At 46.3% G+C, this 23,690-nt stretch overlaps 1 protein-coding gene across 1 annotated transcript; it reads right to left on the reverse strand.

Moving 5' to 3' along the window:
• Positions 1 to 1,199: 1,199 nt before the first annotated feature.
• On the reverse strand, positions 1,200 to 2,434 carry LOC109773259 (polygalacturonase inhibitor 2-like). The gene has a single exon (XM_020331956.4). It carries the CDS (start codon positions 2,415 to 2,417, stop codon positions 1,416 to 1,418), a length of 1,002 nt encoding a protein of 333 aa, XP_020187545.1. The 5' UTR covers positions 2,418 to 2,434; the 3' UTR covers positions 1,200 to 1,415.
• Positions 2,435 to 23,690: the final 21,256 nt, after the last annotated feature.

Below are 23,690 nucleotides of genomic sequence, written 5' to 3' on the forward strand. Positions count from 1 at the left end.
GCCGAGTTTATCGCCGGCGCACCACCTGGCCGCTCTTTTTCGGCGCCCTAGGGGGCTGAACGGCTGGAGATGCTCTTAGAGATGAGGGTTTATTTGCGCCGGTCTTGCTCCTCCCTCCTCCTCCCTCTCAACCCTAGCCACCCCTCCTCCTCCCTCCTCCTCCCTCGCCGCCGCCTGAGGCAGCCGCCGGGCAAGCCCGGGGCGCCAAGGATGGTGGCGGCGGGGCCTCGGTTGCCCTGCCTCTGCGTGGGAAACTCCGGATCTGGAGCGGCGGCTCCATTGGCAAGGCACGATCGGCTAGCAACCGTGCGGGCGGTGGATCTGGCGTCCCGGCCGCGCGGGCGGCGGGATCCGGTGGTCGTTGGCGGCCGGCGGCGGTTTCTGCGGTGGCCGGTGCGCGCAATCTGGCGCCGCCCCTCCTCCTCTGTTCGGCGTGCGGGCCATCCTCGTCGGGCCGCGCTTCCTTGGGTCGCCGGTTCTGTACAGGAGGCGCTGCTGGTGGCGGGGATCTAGTTCGGGCGAAATCCCTGGTCGGCCATGGCCGGCCGCGTCGACAGCGACGCTTGAGGGCGTCGTTCCCCTCCTTGAAGGCGTCGGTATGGACTGATCCCCTCACTTCCCCTTACCCTAGGTCTCCCGGGCGAAAGCCCTAACTTTGTTGTGTGGCGACGGCGCTCACGACACCGTTCCCTTCTTGAAGGCGCCGCTTTGGGAACCTTGGGGCTGGGTGGCGCTTGTGGGTGGTGGGCGACGGCGGTGGTGCAGCCCTATCCTAGCATGGATCTGCGTCCGTTGCTTGGAGATGGACTCAAGTAGGTGGAGTTCGTCGTTTGGCGTCATGGTGGCGTCGATGGCGGAGGTACCTGCCAAGGTTGGCACCTCAATCTGCTCTGAAGATGGACTAGTGGAAGATGGCGCGACGACACATATGAGTGCGTCGGACTGGTTTGTGACCCGGACCCGGTATGTGTCTCGGTCGGGGCCTCCGCTTTAGATGTTAGGCTTAGGTGAGAGGTCTGGGTATTTGGCCCAGCTTGCACTCTTCATCATATGGATTGGAGTAGCGGCAGATGTTGCCAAGATGGCGGATTCAGGCATATTGTTGTACTACTTTGTAAGGTCCTCGAGAATAATCAATAAAATGGCCGCATGCATCTCCCCGATGCAGAGGCCAGGGGTCATCCTCCTTTTCTAAAAAAATAAAAAATTGCGTCGGTCTCTACAACTTTCAGACTCCATTCTTATCTCAACAAATGTGTGTGCCTTGCAGCAGAGTTCAAAGATAAATAGACGGAACAAGAGCTAGTAATGTGAAATCACATATGCATTTGGCTTTATTTCAGCACATTATTCATCCAAAGATTACATAAATACATCTGGCCGCCTGACATCCGTTGACAGAAATGACGTTCAAATTATTTCTTGCATGGATCTGGGAGGGGCGCACCGCACAGGCACTTGTTGCCCCGGAAGCTGTAGGCATCCAACCTTGCCAAGGCGGCCGGAACCTGGCCGCACAGCTTGTTGTAGCTCACGTTGAACTGCCGCAGGTTCGTCACATTCGCCACCTGCGCTGGGATGCCGCCGCGGATGGCGTTGTGGCTCGCATCCATGGCTTGCATCTCCTCCGGGAACTCCACGCTGGAGAGGTCGAAGCTGAGGGCGTTGTGGGACAGGTCAATGCTTTGCAGTTCCTTTGTCCTTCCGAAGAACACGGACGCGTCGCCCGTGAGAGCGTTGTGGGAGAGGTCGACTTGCAGGAAGCCGACTGCAGCGAACTCTGCCGGGATGGAGCCGGAGAGGTGGTTGTTGGAGAGCAAAAGGACTGGGAGAAGAGTGGATTTGGAGAAGAGCGGCGGGATGGTGCCTGTGAGACTGTTGTTTCTGAGCTCGATGGAATCTAAGTAACGGAGGCCCCCGAGCGAGGCCGGGATGGTGCCGGAGAGGGAGTTGGAGAAGAGGGTGAGTTCTTTGAGCCTGGTCAGTTCGCCCAGGAAGGACGGAATGGGGCCCGAAACGGCGGTAAGAGCGATGGTGAGCGAGGTGAGCTTGGATAGCTTGGCGATTCCCTTGGGGATAGGGCCGGAGATGGCCGGGAGGTAATAGAGGTTGAGGACGAGAAGCTCGGTGAGGCCGGAAATGGCGTCCGGGATGGTGCCCGTGAGGTTGACATCCACGAAGAAGATGAGGGAGATGACGCGACCGGCGTCGTTGCAAGTGTCGTCGTGCCATTCGCAGCACGGGGTGGAAGGAGTCCATGAGGCGAAGTGGCTCTGATTGCCGAAGGCGGACTTGATGGCCAGAAGCGCGGCCTTGTCGCTAGGGTGGCAGTCTTTGTTATTCTCGGCGGAGGCCATGACCGCTCGGGCGAGGAGGAGGAGGACGGGGAAGGCATGTGCCGAGGGTGGAGTGCTCATGGTGCTCCGGCGGAAGTGACCGGTCTCTCGCTTCGGTTGGGTTCCTCTTCCCTGAACAGCCGGGCACATATATAGCCATTGGTACATTTGATTTGATTGGTTGAGACTGATGGGAATTCAGTGGCGATCGTTCATGCACGAGGACATATATGACCATTGCCCATTGGTGTAGTGGGCAACGAAAAAGACGATGATGGGAACTTTTTGGCAGCAAGCCTGGCGAGGCAAGCACTGGTTAAAACATAGTCAAAATCCTAGATGCTGACTGCTGGTCAAACTTGACGGGTAGGCATGCATGCATGCATGCATCGACTAATATGCATGCTCTCGTCGACTACTACAAAGTCATGGATGGGCTCATCTAGCACAAGAGACCTTCCCACGAAAAAGGAAATCCCACGTGTAGTATACTCCTTCAGACGCTTTAGATATTTTAATATGAACCACATACGAACTGAAATTAGTGAACAAATACATTAAAACGTGTCTATATACAGTTTATTTAGAAAAAAATTAAAATATCTTAAAATAGTGAAAGGTGGGAGTAGTCATGATCTACCTTCAACCTGGATTCTAAATTACACTTGTCATTCATATTTTCTCCTTTTGAGTCATCTCCTTCAGTGTAATAGTATCTTATAAATATCTGCTACATTTTGCTGTACCACTTGCTAAATGACCTAACTTAGACAACATATTTTATCACTAGAATGTAAATAAAGACAATAAGATTAGTAAATAATTTAATGGATTAGATAATTCATTAAAATTTGTTGTTTCAACAACTACTTGTTGTAATAAATATTTCTAAGGCACAAATGTTATTTATTAATGTTATTGATAATAAATTTACTTACAAATCCAAGTAGATTAATATACACGTTCATTTTCAACTATAGCAGTAGATAACATAAATTCAAACTTAAATATACACTCTTTCTATATGTAACATTCTTGTTAAGCTTCTATATATTTTTCATAAAGTTAAATAACCTTTCATATACATATGTAAGTACATGTATTTGGTTTAAGAGATAATAATGCATATTCTAAATTTACATTGTAGAAATATTTTAGAATTTGTGTTGATATTTCTTCTAAAGGTACAAGATAGTACATGTGTGCTATAAGTTTTTGTCTGATTAACTAACGTACTTGCATAAGTTTCAATGTCCCGAACGTACCTACTTTCCAAGTTTTTGATGTATACAATCACATCCTAGATTCGTAAACCTCATATCTACAAAATTTTTTTTTGTTTTAAGATGTATACACATTTTTTTATTCCAACAAAACTGGCTCAGCCAAAGCTTTGAGTTGTTGAAGGAGGACAAAGTAAAAGAAGGAAGTTAAAGAAGAAACGATCAAATAGCCAACAACCTTATGCCGACACTGTGTTTACAAAAACATTGGAAGAACAATAAAATGGGTATACATCATCGACTAACCTGTGCTGGATAATCTTACGCAATATTTCTCCTGCCTTTGAGTTGTCCCGGACTGTGCCTAATTCACAACAAATAGCTTCAGTCTGTTCTTGTCTACAACGATGCTTCTTCAACAACAGTTCTAAGAAAGTATTCTAAGAAGAGAAGCAGAGTGTACTTCAAGAGAACAATGAGATAGAAGAATAGAAGGAACACTTTAAGCACAAGGGTAACATTTAGTAGGCACTTGTTATTCATCAAAATATATGTATCTTAGAAATGGGACCCACAGAAAAAGATATAATACTTTAGCTTTACAATGTGAATACAGATATATGGGAAGTGATATACGCTCATGAATACACGAAATACAACCCCAAATTTCCAAATCTTGGTGCAGATCGATGGCTCACAAACTGTGTGCCCCCGCACTTGCGTGCCCTAGATCCTCTCCCTATAACGTCCGCTTTGTAAGCAATCCATGACAATCGTTCCAAAGTCGGCTCGGGAAATCACCAGAAAAGACTGCGCGTCAACCTCCGTAGATGGTCTCACCTTTTGGTGAAGAGGTAGTTGTAGGAAGTAGGGTGTGGGCTATGTTGTTATTCTTGATGTACCCCGTGCTCCTCAATGCCTCTTCGTACTTTCATGCTCGAGTACTTTTCGGTTTGTAAGACTATTGAACCTTATGATGGTTGCCTGGTGGCTTATTAATTTAAAGCCGGACACTTCTAGCGTCTACGTTTCAAAAAAAAGGATTGACCTTTTGTCGATGTGTTTGTGACATATTTAAAGGGCATACATTCAACAGCCCCGGTGGATGGTGCAGATGATGTAGCCGTGACCTTCTTAGCTTAGCAGGCTTTCCATTATTTTTCAAGGTATCATGGCTTCTTGTCATCAGTCAGACGAGCATACCGCCCAATTTTTAAGAAAACCATGGCTACATATGGAGAACTGAAAAATAGGGCATCAAAATAGTGGGATAATTCCGTCATTCACAGTTGATAAAGCATTATGTAGCTAATTAGCATTGTCCCAGAAAATTGATGAAACATAAGTGTGATTATCTTCTCAAATACCGAATCCATCGTGTTGTCGTTTCCCGAAGAAGATAGAGACTGTGTACACGAGGGATCATCCACAGAAATCACTAATAGCACTGGCTGTAAATCACATCAGGAACGATACATGATTCTTTCCTGTCGAGCACATAAGAGAGTGGGCGCTGAATAGATGTTTCATTCGGAGGCACAATGTTAATGAAGCAAGTGGACCTAGGCGGGCAGAGCAAACATGAGTGTGACCTGCAGGTGTTGCTAGAGCTGGACGGGAACGGTGGACACAGGTGGGCGATGCTTCCAATCCTGGGAGGTTTTGCTCGAGACATGCTGGCCAAAGCGGCTCTGGATAGTGTGCCCCATCGCGGCGAGAGGGTTGCGCCAACGGGAGCGGCAGGTGTCGGGTAGGCGTAGGCGCGACAAATGGTACGCTTGGTTATGGCTAGGGGTGCGTTGGCAGACGCGACAGGAGCGGAGGGCCATCGGTGTATGGTACGAGTGGTTCGTGGGTGGCATCACGAGCATGGGGACACAATGCACATGAAGTTACTCTTTTTACCTGAGTAGACCCAGTTTTGGAGGAGGTACAGTAGTGGGAGGTATGCAACGTGTGATTTTTGGCTAATGTGTTCTTTCGATTATGTGATATATGGTGGTGATGATTTCTTTCCTAATAAAGGTGTAATGATTCCTAATTAAGGTGTTGTGAAGATGATTAAAATTAATTAGTAAATATGTGGATTTGATGTGATAGAATTCTATTTTATCAAAGAGTAAAATGCATTGATGGTCACTGTACTTGTCTCGCAAACTCATTTTGATCATTTTATTTAAGAATGCAGTCAATACGGCCATTATATACGCGTTTTGGTGATTATACAGTCACCGGATCACTGTATAGCTCTGTATTTTATTGATGTTGACCGGTCAAACTGTCTGTGTGGCAAATAATGCAGCCTAGTCACCTTACTCTCTATATATATTATGAGTCCCCACCTGTTAGTGAATGGAAGGAATAAATAAAGAAAAATTACACCCGCGGCCACCAAAACCAACTTGGCTTTGTACTAGGATGCGTAGCGATATGTTTTTTTGTAAATGCTAGATAATGCAGCTACGCTATTCGGTGGAGTCAAGCGCACTTATGCGAGCCGTCCGATGCTGATTCAATTGCGCTACACGACAAATTGTTAGAAAAATGGCCTCCTTCCCCCTCGTGATGTACCTGGCATCGTCGGGTGTTGGGTGGTCCCTAAAGATTAACTGCATGCATATGCTCATATCATCCCACTTTATTCCGTCACATTTTTAAAAAAAGCTATAACTTTTGAACCGAGCATCAGAACGAAGATCCGTTTTCACCATTAGGTTTCTATTCCTCTATTGGGCAGGGATTACCCCTGGTATAGTAACGCATAGTCCTCCGATCCTTACCATAATTGATGTGAGTCTTTATTAATGCTGATTGGGACTTTGTCTATACCGAACTCAACCTTGCATTGCTTGACTCAAGTAACTTCTAACCACTGTCCTCCTATGTTGGAAGCTTCCACCACTATTCAGAGGGCAAGTTTGTTTAGGTAAGAGAGTAATTGAAAATTCTGGGGAGCAGCGATATGGCTCATACTACTATATAGTCCTATTATCATATCTGTTGGTCGGCGCAGATCAGCCAGCCAGACGGCAAATTTGACAATTTTGACATGTGGACGAAATCAAATCACAGAATGAACTGCCCACAAAACTATTTCACACGGCTGACCTTTTTGTGTGGTGCCCGACACGCCGGCGTCACACCCTACGATGCAACGCCTAGCTCGGGGGCGTTGCACCTCTGTCCATCGTGGCAGCCCCTGGGCCCGCACCCAGCAGTGCAGCGCCTTCGAGCTAGGTGCCGCACATGTAATGTGCAGCGCCTAGCCCTTAGGCGCTACACTGTCTATTACTAGTTGGCTGGGCCCCCGTCCCCCACACCCCAACCCCCATAGCATCCGACCCGAGATTTGCCCCCTCTCCCTACTCCCCCCACACACCCCAACCCCCATAGCATCCGACCCGAGATTTGCCCCTCTCCCCCCCTTCTCAAATCCTCTCCCAAATCTTGAAAATTTGAAGATTTTGTCCGTGGATTTCAAACTCAAACCCTCTCTCAAGGTAAACTTCTCCAATCCCCTTGTTTTGATCCAAGTAATGTTAACAAATTGCTCATTTGTTGCTAGTTTGCGGAAACCCTAGTTTTGTATGGATCTAGAGATTAGCATGGAGATGTGAGATGTTTGTTTGCCAATTTCCTATGATTAGGCTTGTTAGTATGTTAGGGTTATTCTTATGGGTGTTCTTATGTTGGTGCTAGGGTTAGGGTTGTTGTTTTTCATATATATTTTAGGGTTTGTACTCCGTGTTAATCCTTGGATTAGTACTCATGGAAGCAATGTTACATTGTGTTGTTTGAATGCTTATAGGGATGGGAAGAACATGTGTGTTTGTTCATCATGAGGACAAAGACTCCTTCTTGAAAGGCAATATTGAACCGGACCCGGATGAGCTTGACATGTGTTTGATAGTAGTCCTAGCTATGCAGAGCTCTTGCAACAAGTGAGGAAAGATTTGAATTCGATGGACCCTAGTGATATTGTTGAGTTGGAGGGAAGGCATAATGTTGGTTTTGGAATGAACATCCGTTGGAAGACAATGCGTGTCAACTCGGAGCAACTTTGGGTTGCATACAAGGAGATGATGGCCGAATCACTAGACAAGGCTCTTGAGTTATTTGCAACGAAGAAGGTTGATTCAAATTTGCATTTGGACTGGAGCCGGAACCCCTCCCCTTTGGTTGCTAGTAGCCCCCACCCTTGAAGCGAGATGAATTTGTTGAACCTCTTTTGAACCAAGAAGTGAGGCCAACTTTGAGCCCGTTTCCAAACAACCAAAATGAAGCTTTGCAAGAGGAGAATGATGAGTATGCGAACGATGACAATGAAGTTGATCTCCATGACAACAATGTGGGTGATCTCGACAAATATCATTTGCAAGAGACAATGGACCATTCCATCCCTTATTCCCGTGGCTATGCATCAGATTCGGATGACGAAGGTCCCGATGAACAAGTTGATGAGGAGGGGTTCACGGTGAAGGAGGCCGAAGCTTTCGAGAAGGTATTCGGTCGGGATCATCGGACTACATTGTTTAAGGATGTTAGTCTCGCGGATGAAGCCGTGGTAGATGGTGGCCAAGGTATATCTCTTGGGGTTAGGCCAAGATCTCACCGTGATTTGGATGACGGCAAGAACGAGATTGCTAAAGGGTCTAAGTTTGAAACCTTCTTGGAATTGAAGATGTGGCTCGACAACTACTCGGTTACGCATTATCGTCCACACAAGGTGGTGAACTCGGACGCCAATGTGCGCTACATGGTTGCATGTGCATGTGAAGATGAAATATGTCCATGGATTGTGTGTACAAGACCATGGAAAGGAGGTCCCACTTGGCACGTAGTGAGTTATGTGCCAACTCACATGTGCCGAGGCAAAAGGGTGGATGGCAAGATTGTGTCCCAAGACCACAGACAACTCACGTCCGAGTTCATCGCTTACAGGCTCTCCAACTCAATATCCACACTTCCAACAATGAGCGTCCAACATGTCATTGACCTTGTGTCGTGGAATTGTCGCGGCAGATGTCCTAGTGTGAGGACTTAGTCATGAGGCCAACGCATCTATGTGGTAGCTTGAGAGGGGTTGAGCGGAATCGAGAGACGCAACACAAGACAAGGATTTAGACAGCTTCGGGCCCCGGGAAACATCATCCGGTAACAACCCTACATGCTGTTTGTGGCTAGGTCTCATTATCATCACGAGGGAGTCGCCGTAAACCGGCTATCCTAGTTATGTCTAGCCCTAAGATTATTTTCTCCTCCCTCTTGGGGTGCCCTGCCCCTCCTTATATATGTTGAAGGGGCGGGTTACATGTAGAGTCCAACTCGGATTAAGACTTAAACTATTCTGACTTCTCTTCATGGGCTTCATAACGTCTTGGGCTTCATAACGTCTCGGGCTTCATAACTCCAGGCGACTCTATCTGTCGAGTTATGACTGTAAACCAGTTATCACTGTCTGCCGGTTTATGATGGTCTGCCGGTTTATGATGGTCTGTCGGGTTATGAACTGACTTAACACCTGCCTGGTTATCATCTGACTTAACACCTGCCGGGTTATCATCTGACTTAACTCCTGCCGGGTTATCATCTTGACTTAACACCTGCCGGGTTATCATCTGACTTAACTCCTGCCGGTTTACCACCTGCCGGTTTACCGTCTGTCTTAATTATCTGTCTTAACTGTCTGCCTTAACTGTCTGCCGGTTTACCATCCGCCGGTTTACCAAGTCCCAGCCGGGTTATGACTCCGGCCGGGTCATACCGTGGGGTATATCCCCGACATTAGCCCCCAGTTTAATTTGGATTTATCCATGTTAAACTGATCCGGATCATCCTTAAGTCATTTGACTCAGCTTCATAATAGGCCAGCTTCATAATCAATTTGCTGACATTGGTTTGTCACAGAGAAATATTGTGAAGAATAATTCATTTGACCCAGCTCCCAATGCTTAACAAAAATATTGGTCTTTGAAATACTCATCTGATCTTCAGCCGGTTTAAGAATGTAGAACTTTGCCAGTTTATCATTGCCGGTTTACAAATATTGATGGCACCGGGTCATAATTGTAGTTAACATTAAGCTTGAAAATATACCTCTTATACGCCTATCATTTGTAGCCCCCAAGTCTTAAGAAGGTAGCATAGCAACAGCTTAAGACTTGCTTCAATATAAATATCACAATCTTGAAGAAATCCGATTTGTTCATCCCAGTCATTAGTCATAAACTGAGTATTCCATATATGTAGCCCCCAAGTGCCGGGTTGTCATGCTTGCAGCAACCTGGGACTTGTAATTACCTGATGCTTATAAAAACTTCAACCAGTGTAGCCCACGAGGGCCGGGTCATTATGCAATAATGAGCAGGGACTTTGTAAATATAATCATGTAAACTTTGAACAGCAGCGTGTATCCCCCAAGGACCGGCTCAGTAAGATAATATTGAGCTGGGACTTGATATATACTTCAATGAAAATAATATCATATGATGTAATCCCCATCATGGGACTTGAACCCACGTCCACAAGGTTAAGAGCCTTGTGCTTTACCAACTGAGCAGTGGACCCTTCAATATAATGGATTAAAAGCTTTGTACCTTGAATTGTTGACATGAGCAATTGGTAGCCCCAAGGGCCGGCTCATTACGATGTGATGAGTCGGGTCTTCAATAAGGTGAGCAAACAATGACTTTGCATTAGCCCCCAAGTATCATGGTGCATGCTTGCAACGACATGAGACTTGTGTATTTGATGTAATCCCAACTTGAATAATGTAGCCCCTAAGTGTCGGGTCGTAAGCCTACAGCGACTCGGGACTATTCCTTCCATTGTAGAATAAATTATATCCATTGCGCTGAAGCGACTTTGAAAACCTCAATGATAATATCGGTTATTGATAACCATAATAAAAATCCAGCCATGTTGGCTATTTGAATAATATAACCCAATGATTTATAAGCGCATGATTCCAATGGTGCAATCCAAATATATACTGGCCACTTATAGTCAAAACCAGGCCGGGTCAATAAACACCGGATTATAACTGATCATGTACTGACAACTTGTAGTTTATCATAAGATATTATAAACCTCATCAAAGGAGAAAAAACTTGGCAAATAAAAGCATAAAAGGAACATGCGAGGCTTTTCACGGGCTGCCAGGCCCCAAATCGAGGCTTTTCATGGGCTGCCAGGCCACTGAGTTAAACCATTTTACAAAGCCTTTTAAGATGGACCTCACATTAACCAATCGTCGTTTTAACTTTGACAAGTTCAGGGTCTATGAGATTGACTTGTCAAACGTTCGGCGGGTCATACCAGGATTACCTGGACGGAGTGGCTTACTTAAAGAGGCAGGATAACCCGGGGTTTTAGGTGAATACACATGGCTTCCAAGCCTGGCTTGATAGCCTATTACAAGTGTAGACTTTTTGTTCTTTGCGAAGTAAAGAGTCCCCAAGCAATATTTTGAGCTGTGCTCAGTGGGTGCCTATGTTTGAGTTGTGCTTTTGCAACACTCTCTTTGGCCCCTAAGTAATTTCCCTGGTGGCCTTACGCCGATCAAGAGGTGTAGCTTTGGTTCGATCACGACCAAGCCCCCAAGTGATTTCTCTGGTGGCCTTACGCCTATCAAGAGGTGTAGCTATGGTTCGAATACGACCAAGCCCCCAAGTGATTTTTATATATGTGGCCTATAAGCCGGATTAAAGGGTAATCATAACCTTGCTCTATAAAGCAGAAGCCCCCATGTGATCAATACTATGATAAGCCAATAAGGCGGAATACCCATGTTTGAACCGCGCATCATGGCAACATGTCCTCTTCGGCAACCTTTAACTTTTTGCAAGAGATAAATTCTTCTTGAACCGGGATTTTGAACCGGATATTGAGAGCGTCCGAGCTTTGCAAGAGACAGTTTCCTCTTAAACCGGCTTTGAACCAGATACTAAGGGCTTCAGCGCTGTGTGGGAGACGGGATTTCCCTTAAACCGGACTATAAACCGGAAGCATCATTGTGAGCCGGAATATTTCTGACGGCCTTTAAATTTTCATCAATATAACAGTAGCCTCCGGGACCGGGTTATCTTTCCCTTCGACATCCTGGGGCACTTGAATTTGCTGAAACTGGCAAGACTTGCTGAGTCATATCATCGTAGCCCCCGAATCTTAAGATGACTCAAAGAGTTGTCTTGAGATTCTCCGTACTTGACCATAGCAGAAGGTATATATCATTGGTGTTGATAATGCGATGTAAATCCACAGAAGGTTGAGGTGACTGCGGCGGGTTATGAATGATCCCATATGAGCCGTGTCAGCAACTCGGCCAATGGTTCCTTCCAACTGGCTCTTTGAAGTTAACCAAACTGTAGTGGCAGCGATTTGTGCATATCCATTGAGCCATCCAGCGCAGACGGCGGCTGAATGATAATTTGCCTCCAATTTGTTGGAAGAAAAACCGGGCTACCCAAGCAGTGACTTGCTCATACTCAATAAATAGCTCATGCAAACAGGTGCGGCCCGGTGTGTTGATGTAGACCGGACCGCAAGGGCGGCAGCGTAAGAACTTCCGTTGAGCACAGCAGCACGGATAAATGTTAGTGAAAATGATGATGCTATGCACTCCATATCCGCGATATAACTCCACTTCGGCGGTGAATAATTGTCCTGATGTATTTGGATGACAGATGATCTTATCGTCTCTGCCATGATCATGGAACAAACATATTAAAGGGAGGATAACTGTTCTCGGAGGAATTTAAAGTATATTGAAAAAATAAATAAGGCGGATAGCACCTGATCTTTTCCTAGGACATCGAGCCAGTCATGTACGTCGTTGGTTTTCCAACTGATCTGAATTTTACTGCTTCCACGATTTTTTTAGCACTTGGCAAGATAAGGCTGTCCAACAGGGGCGCGTTGGCCCAGCGGGTCAACAGAAGCGGGTGCAAGAGGCCATCGAGTGGCTCAGGCCCGACTGTAGGCCGATGTGGCTCTGGGCGGTTCAACGGGTCTCTGCGGAACAAGACTCGAGCGAGCCACAACCCGAAGATAGCGGCTCAGGCGCGACCGGCTGGACGAGGTTGTGCGGCGACTCATCGCGTGGCGGCTCATCGGGCGAGCGGGGCCGGGTCCGCTCGCGGCAGAAACGGAGAAGCAGAGGCACCCCATGGCGGGTTAACAGGGCGACGCGGCAAGCGGCTCGAGGCCGGATCAACTTGACACGGCGGCGGTTTAACACCGGGACGACAGCTCAATGACATGGCCGCGGCGAGGTAAATCAGCGATGGCGGTCTAGAGGTAAAGCGGCGGCGTTGTGAGGCACGTCGGCGACTCGAGGAGCGAGGCCAAAACGGGCCTCAGCCATGGCTCAGCGCGCCGGCGTTGGCAGCTCAGGCGCGGCCGGCTGTCTTAAAGACGGCCGTCAGAGGCAACTTGCAATGAGGACCGGTGATTTAGAGCCAGACGCGAAGACCAGCGGATTTGGGGGCGGAGACGGCGACTTGAGGCCGCGGAGTCATGCCAGCCGGAACTGCAAGGCTAGCCGGCGATGCGTAACTTCCATCTGAGTCGTATGTCTCCGTGGTCATTGAGGACGCCTGCGGCTCAGCAGCACAGCAGGAGCAAGGTCGCCGGTAGAGGCAGGCTACCGCAGAGGCTGAGCACACCGGTGAAGGTAGCTCAGGTGCGGCCGGTTTGACGAGGCCATGGTGGCAATTCTACGGGCGAGCAGTCCGGGTCATTCAACGGACGGCGGTTCAAAACAAAGCTCCGACCCTGTCCATGGCGAAAACGAAATCGGCGGCTCGCTGCTAGCGGCCGAAGTGGCTCCTCGATGGCGCAAAGCACAGTGGGCATTAACCGGCCCTGTTCAGACTTTTCACGGTTTCAGCTTCACAAGTGTGTTTCAGACAGGCCCGGCGGGTTGCAGAGGCCGCGGCTCGTGGTGGAACGGCTCAGCGCTCTCTCCGGCGGTGAAGCGGATGAGGCCAAGGAAGCAGAGGCCGGCGGTTTAGGCGCGAGGCAGTTCAGCGCGTGACGGGCGATTCAAAGCTCCGGCGGATGCGACAACCGGCGGGTGGCAGAGGCGTATCGAATCCCATGGTAAGGCGGGTAACCGCATCAGCGGCGTTTTGGGCGGTTTGCATCTTGCGTCAGATGCCGGGTTGGCCCGGCATATTGACGGCGGCGATTTGAGGCAGCCGGGGGTCACGGCGGCCCTCCGGCTTGGAGATGGCGACTCGGTGGCTGTTAATGACGACGGGGCCGGCTCAAGAACAATGCATAACCGCTGCGGCTGGTGGCTCGATATGGAAACGACACATCGTCAGTTGACTCCTCGGCGGGCAGAGGCAAACCGGTGGAGACGAGGCGGCCCGATGCCTCGGAGGCGGATTAGCCAGGTGGCGTTTTACCACAGCGCATAGACGCAGCGTTTTGCCGGTTTGCTGCCGGTGGGAACGGAGAACGACGAGAAAGCGCTGGCGAAGCTAGCAAAAAGCAGAGGCGCTCCCGACTCCTCCTCCGGGTCGTAGCAATTGGATAACCCCGGCCCGGGTTACTGGTTATTATTATTTTTTTCTCTTGCATCAGAACAGACAGAGCATGACGAGGCCGTAGCGGCAAGGCGGGCCGGCTCAAGGCAGCGGCAGGCGAGAGTTAATTATACAGAAGTACCACAATTGGGGCATCACAAGCAGATTGGTACCAACTTTGGTAATTTTTACGTGTCAGTACCAACTTTGGGGCGACGCGTTGCAGAACGGACTAAACGACGTATAAAAACGTATTGACGGAGAAACTGACTGCGGGGCTCGCCTGTCAGGGGCTAACGTGGCATCTTCTTTCACACAAAAACCCCTCGGTTTATATTTAATCACACAAAGGGCCTCCTTTGTGAAAAAAGCTCAAGACCTGCAAAAATAAATTACTCGCCTGTCAGGGGCTAACGTGGTATCTTCTTTCACAGAAAAACCCCTCGGTTTATATTTAATCACACAAAGGGCCTCCTTTGTGAAAAAAACTCAAGACCTGCAAAAATAAATTACACGCGCCTGCGAGGATTCGAACCAGCGACGGACTGCCCGAGGGAAAGGGCGGGCAACCAACACGCTACGCCTCTCCGATGGATAAGGCTGATGCTTAAATATTTTTATACTATACTTTAGAAACCATTTTTTGTTGCTGGACAGCTGTTTCGTTTTTTTAATGCGTTTTTTTGTTTCGTATTTCTTTTATCTTTTAAGACAAGTCCTGGCCTTCTTCCGGTTTTCCTTTAAAAAAAATTGCGCATCTCTTTTATATATAGGTTTTCGTATTTCTTTTATATATAGGTTTTGAAATGTACACAATGATAATTGACACCTTTTTTGAAATGTGGCCCCTGACAGGTGGGTCCCACCCATCAGTTTCAGTGTCAATACATGTACATTTCAAAAAAGGTTCGACCTGTATTAAAAAATTATTGTGTAAAATCATTTTTTTCTTTTATATTTTTAGATCTTGGGTATTCTTCCGGTTTTCCATTTCTTTTATTTACGCAGATTTCTTTTTTATATAGGTTTTGTAGTAAACGGTGAACATTTTCTCAGTACGCGACATATTTGAAATTTATACTGAACTATTTATTATGCGATATTTTTTGTAAATACACACTGAAAATTATTTTATAAATACATACTGAACACTATTGTATAATATACAAACAATTTTTTATACACACTGAAATTATTTATACTGAACTATAATATGAACACCTTTTTTTATTTTTAGATGAACATTTTTAAAATATATGGTGACATTTTTTTAATATAAATATATTGAACTTTTTATATTATGCGATATTTTTTGAAAATACACACTGAATATTATTGTATAAGTACACACTGAATACTATTGTATAATGTATGATGAACAATTTTTTTATATAAATTGCATTTTTTTAATATACAATATCTGAAAAAATGCCGAATAGAAAAAAGTTCTGCGTAAATTTTAAAAATGTCAAAAGTATTGAAATAATGTACACCATTTATTACAAAACTTATATATATATAAGAGATGCGCAAAAGTTTAAAAAAGGAAAACCGGAAGAAGGCCAGGACGTGTCTTAAAAGATAAAAGAAATACGAAACAAAAAAAGCATTAAAAAAACGAAACAGTTGTCCAGCAACAAAAATGGTTTCCAATATATTGTATAAAATCGTCCAAGCATCTATTTTATCCAACTTAGTGGCATAGCGTAGTGGTCGCCGCTCCTTACCCTGGGGTAGTCCGTCGCGTGTTCGAATCCTCGCGTGGTGCGCGTAACTTGTTTTTGCTGGTTTTGAGTTTTTTCGGCAAAAGAGGCCCTTTGTGTGATTAAATATAAGCTGAGGGGTTTTCCTGTAAAAGAAGATGCCACGTCAGCCCCTGACAGGCGGGCCCCGCTGTCAGTTTCTCCATCAATACGTGCTTATACATCGTTTAGTCCGTTCTGCAATGTCGCGCCCCAAAGTTAGTACTGACACGTAAAAATTACCAAACTTGGTATCAATCTGCTTCCAATGCCCTAATTATGGTACTTCTGTGCAATTAACTCGGCAGGCGATGACACTCGCGACCCGTGGCGGGAACCGAGACGGTTTAGTAGCGGCCACAGGAGCGGCCCGGCCCAAGGTAGGAGCTGAAGCAGTGCGAGGTGACGGCTCGGTCAAGGCCAGCGGAGATGACGCCGGCTCAGGCTGCATCGGCGAGCGCGACGAAATCAAAACAGAAAACTTGCGAGAGACGTCTCAGTTTCCTACCATGACACACCAAAAAGACCGATCTGACTTCCCATTGATGATCGTCCGTCGGTAATCCGGCTGTCTGAATCAGAATAACCCATTGATTTGCTCAATATAGTAAGCTGGAAAAAATCCGATCCGTATCGTACTAGTGGCTTGGTAGATTCAATTAACTTGCTCGAAATCAGTGCCAAGCTGAATAATTCCCTTGTGGTTGGCTGTCATTGATCCCACAGTTCTGTACATGGACAGATCCCATTGACTTTGTTTTGGCTATTCTTTCCGTCACGTCTGTCTTTCATTGATATGATGATCAGGCCGAGGTCCAACCCTCGGTTTTGCTGCAAATCGGATTGAACCGATGACTTGTATTTTCCTTCAGCATATACGCATCTGGTCGCGTGCTCTGACGTATAAACAACAAATTTGTCAGCTCGACTCATGGCTGTTCCTCGGCGGATTATCCTCCGCGATCATCCTGTTCCGATTCTCTGATCACATCGCGAGCTTCTCGACTTGTGAAAGATCCCTCCAGGAACTCAACACCACCATGCGCGTGCTCCATGATGGGCGCCAACTGTCGTGGAATTGTCGCGGCAGATGTCCTAGTGTGAGGACTTAGTCGTGAGGCCAACGCATCTATGTGGTAGCTTGAGAGGGGTTGAGCGGAATCGAGAGACGCAACACAAGACAAGGATTTAGACAGCTTCGGGCCTCGGAAAACATCATCCGGTAACAACCCTACATGCTGTTTGTGGCTAGGTCTCATTATCATCACGAGGGAGTCGCGTAAACCGGCTCTCCTAGTTATGTCTAGCCCTAAGATTATTTTCTCCTCCCTCTTGGGGTGCCCTGCCCCTCCTTATATATGTTGAAGGGGCGGGTTAGATGTAGAGTCCAACTCGGATTAAGACTTAAACTATTCTGACTTCTCTTCATGGGCTTCATAACGTCTTGGGCTTCATAACTCCAGGCGACTCTATCTGCCGAGTTATGACTGTTAACCAGTTATCACTGTCTGCCGGTTTATGATGGTCTGCCGGTTTATGATGGTCTGCCGGGTTATGAACTGACTTAACACCTGCCTGGTTATCATCTGACTTAACACCTGCCGGGTTATCATCTGACTTAACTCCTGCCGGGTTATCATCTTGACTTAACACCTGCCGGGTTATCATCTGACTTAACTCCTTCCGGTTTACCACCTGCCGGTTTACCGTCTGTCTTAGCCATCTGTCTTAACTGTCTGCCTTAACTGTCTACCGGTTTACCATCCGTCGGTTTACCAAGTCCCAGCCGGGTTATGACTCCGGCCGGGTCATACCGCGGGGTATATCCCCGACACCTTGTGAAAGCCATCTTTCATTACAAGGTGAAGTACGACAAGGCATGGAAGGTGAAGCAAGCCGCATTTAAGATGTTGTATGGTACTTGGGAGGAAGCATACAACTGAATCCCTAGGTTGTTGTTAGCCATGGCCGCCACAAACCTGGGCATGGTTCATGTGGTCGAGCCTCATGGGGAAAAACAACGGTTCATGAAGGAAGGAAAGTCCGAGTATTTGGCCGTGCATTTTGGGTGTTTGAGCAATGCGTGAGGGCTTTCGAACACTGTAGGCCGGTCATCGCCATTGATGGCACGTTCTTGACCGGACAATACAAGGGCACCTTGTTGGTTGCAAGTGATGCCAATAACCGGGTGTTGCCATTGGTATTTGCTTTGGTTGAGGTGGAGAACAATGACAACTGGGAGTGGTTTTTGCGTCTCTTGAGGACGAAGGTGTTACCCGCTTAGAGGAAAATTTGTGTCATATCGGATCGGCATCAAGGAATTCTTAATGCGGTGGAGATTGACATTCCCGGACATGCTCCGTTGCACCATCGCTGGTGCATGAGGCACTTTTGTTCGAACTTCTATAGGGCATGTGGCCTTAAGGAGTTGGCCGATGATCTCCAAGATTGTTGTCTTGCTTTCTCCGACAAGCGGTTCGCCACTTTGTACAACAAATTGCTGGCACACAAAAAAATTGATCCCGGGGGTCAAGACTTTCTTAATAGGCACATTGAATACCGGAACAAGTGGGCACGTGCTTTTGATGAAGATGGCCGGAGATACGGTCAAATGACAAGCAATATGGCCGAATGCTTCAATAGGGTGCTCAAAGGTGCACGTGGATTACCCGTGACAGCAATAGTGTTGGGGAACGTAGTAATTTCAAAAAAATTCTACGCACACGCAAGATCATGGTGATGCATAGCAACGAGAGGGGAGAGTGTTGTCCACGTACCCTCGTAGACCGAAAGCGGAAGCATTAACACAATGCGGTTGATGTAGTCGTACGTCTTCACGATCCGACCGATCAAGTACCGAACGCACGGCACCTCCGAGTTCAGCACACGTTCAACTCGATGACATCCCTCGAACTCCGATCCAGCCGAGTGTTGAGGGAGAGTTTCGTCAGCACGACGGCGTGGTGACGATGATGATGTTCTACCGACGCAGGGCTTCGCCTAAGCACCGCTACGATATTATCGAGGTGTAATATGGTGGAGGGGGGCACCGCACACGGCTAAGAGATCAATAGATCAATTGTTGTGTCTATGGGGTGCCCCCTGCCCCCGTATATAAAGGAGCAAGGGGGTAGGCGGCCGGCCTAGGAGGAGGGCGCGCCAAGGGGGAGTCCTACTCCCACCGGGAGTAGGACTCCTCCTTTCCTTGTTGGAGTAGGAGAAGGGAAGGGAGAAGGAGAAGGAAGGAAGGGGGCACCCCCCTCTCCCTAGTCCAATTCGGACTAGTCCATGGGGAGGGGTGCGGCCACCCTTTGGGGCCTTTCTCTCCTTTCCCGTATGGCCCATTAAGGCCCAATACGAATTCCCGTAACTCTCCGGTACTTCGAAAAATATCCGAATCACTCGGAACCTTTCCGATGTCCGAATATAGTCGTCCAATATATTGATCTTTACGTCTCGACCATTTCGAGACTCCTCGTCATGTCCCCGATCTCATCCGGGACTCCGAACTCCTTCGGTACATCAAAACTCATAAACTCATAATAAAACTGTCATCGTAACGTTAAGCGTGCGGACCCTACGGGTTCGAGAACTATGTAGACATGACCGAGACACGTCTCCGGTCAATAAAAAATAGCGGGACCTGGATGCCCATATTGGCTCCCACATATTCTACGAAGATCTTTATCGGTCAAACCGCATAACAACATACATTGTTCCCTTTGTCATCGGTATGTTACTTGCCCGAGATTCGATCGTCGGTATCTTAATACCTAGTTCAATCTCGTTACCGGCAAGTCTCTTTACTCGTTCCGTAATACATCATCTCGCAACAAACTCATTAGTTGCAATGCTTGCAAGGCTTAAGTGATGTGCATTACCGAGAGGGCCCAGAGATACCTCTTCGACAATCGGAGTGACAAATCCTAATCTCTAAATACGCCAACCCAACAAGTACCTTCGGAGACACCTGTAGAGCACCTTTATAATCACCCAGTTACGTTGTGACGTTTGGTAGCACACAAAGTGTTCCTCCGGTAAACGGGAGTTGCATAATCTCATAGTCATAGGAACATGTATAAGTCATGAAGAAAGCAATAGCAACATACTAAACGATCGAGTGCTATGCTAACGGAATGGGTCAAGTCAATCACATCATTCTCCTAATGATGTGATCTCGTTAATCAAATGAAAACTCATGTCTATGGTTAGGAAACATAACCATCTTTGATCAACGAGCTAGTCAAGTAGAGGCATACTAGTGACACTCTGTTTGTCTATGTATTCACACATGTATCATGTTTCCGGTTAATACAATTCTAGCATGAATAATAAACATTTATCATGATATAAGGAAATAAATAATAACTTTATTATTGCCTCTAGGGCATATTTCCTTCAGTCTCCCACTTGCACTAGAGTCAATAATCTAGATTACACAGTAATGATTCTTACACCCATGGAGCCTTGGTGCTGATCATGTTTTGCTCGTGGAAGAGGCTTAGTCAACGGGTCTGCAACATTCAGATCCGTATGTATCTTGCAAATTTCTATGTCTCCCACCTGGACTAAATCCCGGATGGAATTGAAGCGTCTTTTGATGTGCTTGGTTCTCTTGTGAAATCTGGATTCCTTTGCTAATGCAATTGCACCAGTATTGTCACAAAAGATTTTCATTGGACCCGATGCACTAGGTATGACACCTAGATCGGATATGAACTCCTTCATCCAGACTCCTTCATTTGCTGCTTCCGAAGCAGCTATGTACTCCGCTTCACATGTAGATCCCGCCACGACGCTTTGTTTAGAACTGCACCAACTGACAGCTCCACCGTTCAATGTAAACACGTATCCGGTTTGCGATTTAGAATCGGCCGGATCAGTGTCAAAGCTTGCATCGACGTAACCATTTAAGATGAGCTCTTTGTCACCTCCATAAATGAGAAACATATCCTTAGTCCTTTTCAGGTATTTCAGGATGTTCTTGACCACTGTCCAGTGATCCACTCCTGGATTACTTTGGTACCTTCCTGCTAGACTTATAGCAAGGCATACATCAGGTCTGGTACACAGCATTGCATACATGATAGAGCCTATGGCTGAAGCATAGGGAACATCTTTCATCTTTTCTCTATCTTCTGCAGTGGTCGGGCATTGAGTCTTACTCAACTTCACACCTTGTAACACAGGCAAGAACCCTTTCTTTGCTTGATCCATTTTGAACTTCTTCAAAACTTTGTCAAGGTATGTGCTTTGTGAAAGTCCAATTAAGCGTCTTGATCTATCTCTATAGATCTTGATGCCCAATATATACGTAGCTTCACCGAGGTCTTTCATTGAAAAACTCTTATTCAAGTATCCCTTTATGCTATCCAGAAATTCTATATCATTTCCAATCAGCAATATGTCATCCACATATAATATCAGAAATGCTACAGAGCTCCCACTCACCTTTTTGTAAATACAGGCTTCTCCAAAAGTCTGTACAAAACCAAATGCTTTGATCACACTATCAAAACGTTTATTCCAACTCCGAGAGGCTTGCACCAGTCCATAAATGGATCGCTGGAGCTTGCACACTTTGTTAGCTCCCTTTGGATCGGACAAACCTTCCGGTTGCATCATATACAATTCTTCTTCCAGAAATCCATTCAGGAATGCAGTTTTGACATCCATTTGCCAAATTTCATAATCATAAAATGCGGCAATTGCTAACATGATTCGGACAGACTTAAGCATCGCTACGGGTGAGAAGGTCTCATCGTAGTCAATCCCTTGAACTTGTCGATAACCTTTCGCAACAAGTCGAGCTTTATAGACAGTAACATTACCGTCAGCGTCAGTCTTCTTCTTGAAGATCCATTTATTTTCAATGGCTTGCCGATCATCGGGCAAGTCAACCAAAGTCCATACTTTGTTCTCATACATGGATCCCATCTCGGATTTCATGGCCTCAAGCCATTTTGCGGAATCTGGGCTCACCATCGCTTCTTCATAGTTTGTAGGTTCGTCATGGTCTAGTAACATAACCTCCAGAACAGGATTACCGTACCACTCTGGTGCGGATCTTACTCTGGTTGACCTACGAGGTTCAGTAATAACTTGATCTGAAGTTTCATGATCATCATCTAACTTCCTCACTAATTGGTGTAGGCGTCGCAGAAACCGGTTTCTGTGATGAACTACTTTCCAATAAGGGAGCAGGTACAGTTACCTCATGAAGTTCTACTTTCCTCCCACTCACTTCTTTCGAGAGAAACTCCTTCTCCAGAAAAATTCCGAATTTAGCAACAAAAGTTTTTCCTTCGGATCTGTGATAGAAGGTGTACCCAACAGTTTCCTTTGGGTATCCTATGAAGACACATTTCTCCGATTTGGGTTCGAGCTTATCAGGTTGAAGTTTTTTCACATAAGCATCGCAGCCCCAAACTTTAAGAAACGACAACTTTGGTTTCTTGCCAAACAACAGTTCATAAGGCGTCGTCTCAACGGATTTTGATGGTGCCCTATTTAACGTGAATGCAGCCGTCTCTAAAGCATAACCCCAAAACGATAGCGGTAAATCAGTAAGAGACATCATAGATCGCACCATATCTAGTAAAGTACGATTACGACGTTCGGACACACCATTACGCTGTGGTGTTCCGGGTGGCGTGAGTTGCGAAACTATTCCGCATTGTTTCAAATGAAGACCAAACTCATAACTCAAATATTGTCCTCCACGATCAGATCGTAGAAATTTTATTTTCTTGTTACGATGATTTTCAACTTCACTCTGAAATTCTTTGAACTTTTCAAATGTTTCAGACTTATGTTTCATTAAGTAGATATACCCATATCTACTCAAATCATCTGTGAAGGTGAGAAAATAACGATATCCGCCACGAGCCTCAATATTCATCGGACCACATACATCTGTATGTATGATTTCCAACAAATCTGTTGCTCTCTCCATAGTTCCGGAGAACGGTGTTTTAGTCATCTTGCCCATGAGGCACGGTTCGCAAGTACCAAGTGATTCATAATCAAGTGGTTCCAAAAGTCCATCAGTATGGAGTTTCTTCATGCACTTTACACCGATATGACCTAAACGGCAGTGCCACAAATAAGTTGCACTATCATTATGAACTCTGCATCTTTTGGCTTCAATATTATGAATATGTGTATCACTACTATCGAGATTCAACAAAAATAGACCACTCTTCAAGGGTGCATGACCATAAAAGATATTACTCATATAAATAGAACAACCATTATTCTCTGATTTAAATGAATAACCGTCTCGCATCAAACAAGATCCAGATATAATGTTCATGCTTAACACTGGCACCAAATAACAATTATTTAGGTCTAAAACTAATCCCGAAGGTAGATGTAGAGGTAGCGTGCCGACCGCGATCACATCGACTTTGGAACCATTTCCCATGCGCATCGTCACCTCGTCCTTAGCCAATCTTCGCTTAATCCGTAGCCCCTGTTTCGAGTTGCAAATATTAGCAACAGAACCAGTACGAAATACCCAGGTGCTACTGCAAGCATTAGTAAGGTACACATCAATAACATGTATATCACATATACCTTTGTTCACCTTGCCATCCTTCTTATCCGCCAAATACTTGGGGCAGTTCCGCTTCCAGTGACCAGTCTGCTTGCAGTAGAAGCACTCAGTCTCAGGCTTAGGTCCAGACTTGGGTTTCTTCTCTTGAACAATAACTTGCTTGCTGTTTTTCTTGAAGTTCCCTTCTTCTTCCCTTTGCCCGTTTTCTTGAAACTAGTGGTCTTATTGACCATCAACACTTGATGCTCCTTTTTGATTTCTACCTCCGCAGCCTTTAGCATTGCGAAGAGCTCGGGAAT

Source organism: Aegilops tauschii, chromosome 7 (assembly GCF_002575655.3).
Source record: "Aegilops tauschii subsp. strangulata cultivar AL8/78 chromosome 7, Aet v6.0, whole genome shotgun sequence".
In the NCBI taxonomy this organism is placed as follows: Eukaryota; Viridiplantae; Streptophyta; class Magnoliopsida; order Poales; family Poaceae; genus Aegilops; species Aegilops tauschii.

Coding starts and splice junctions, on each gene's coding strand:
- LOC109773259 (XM_020331956.4), bottom strand. CDS start 2,417: ATGAGCACTCCACCCTCGGCACATGCCTTCCCCGTCCTCCTCCTCCTC.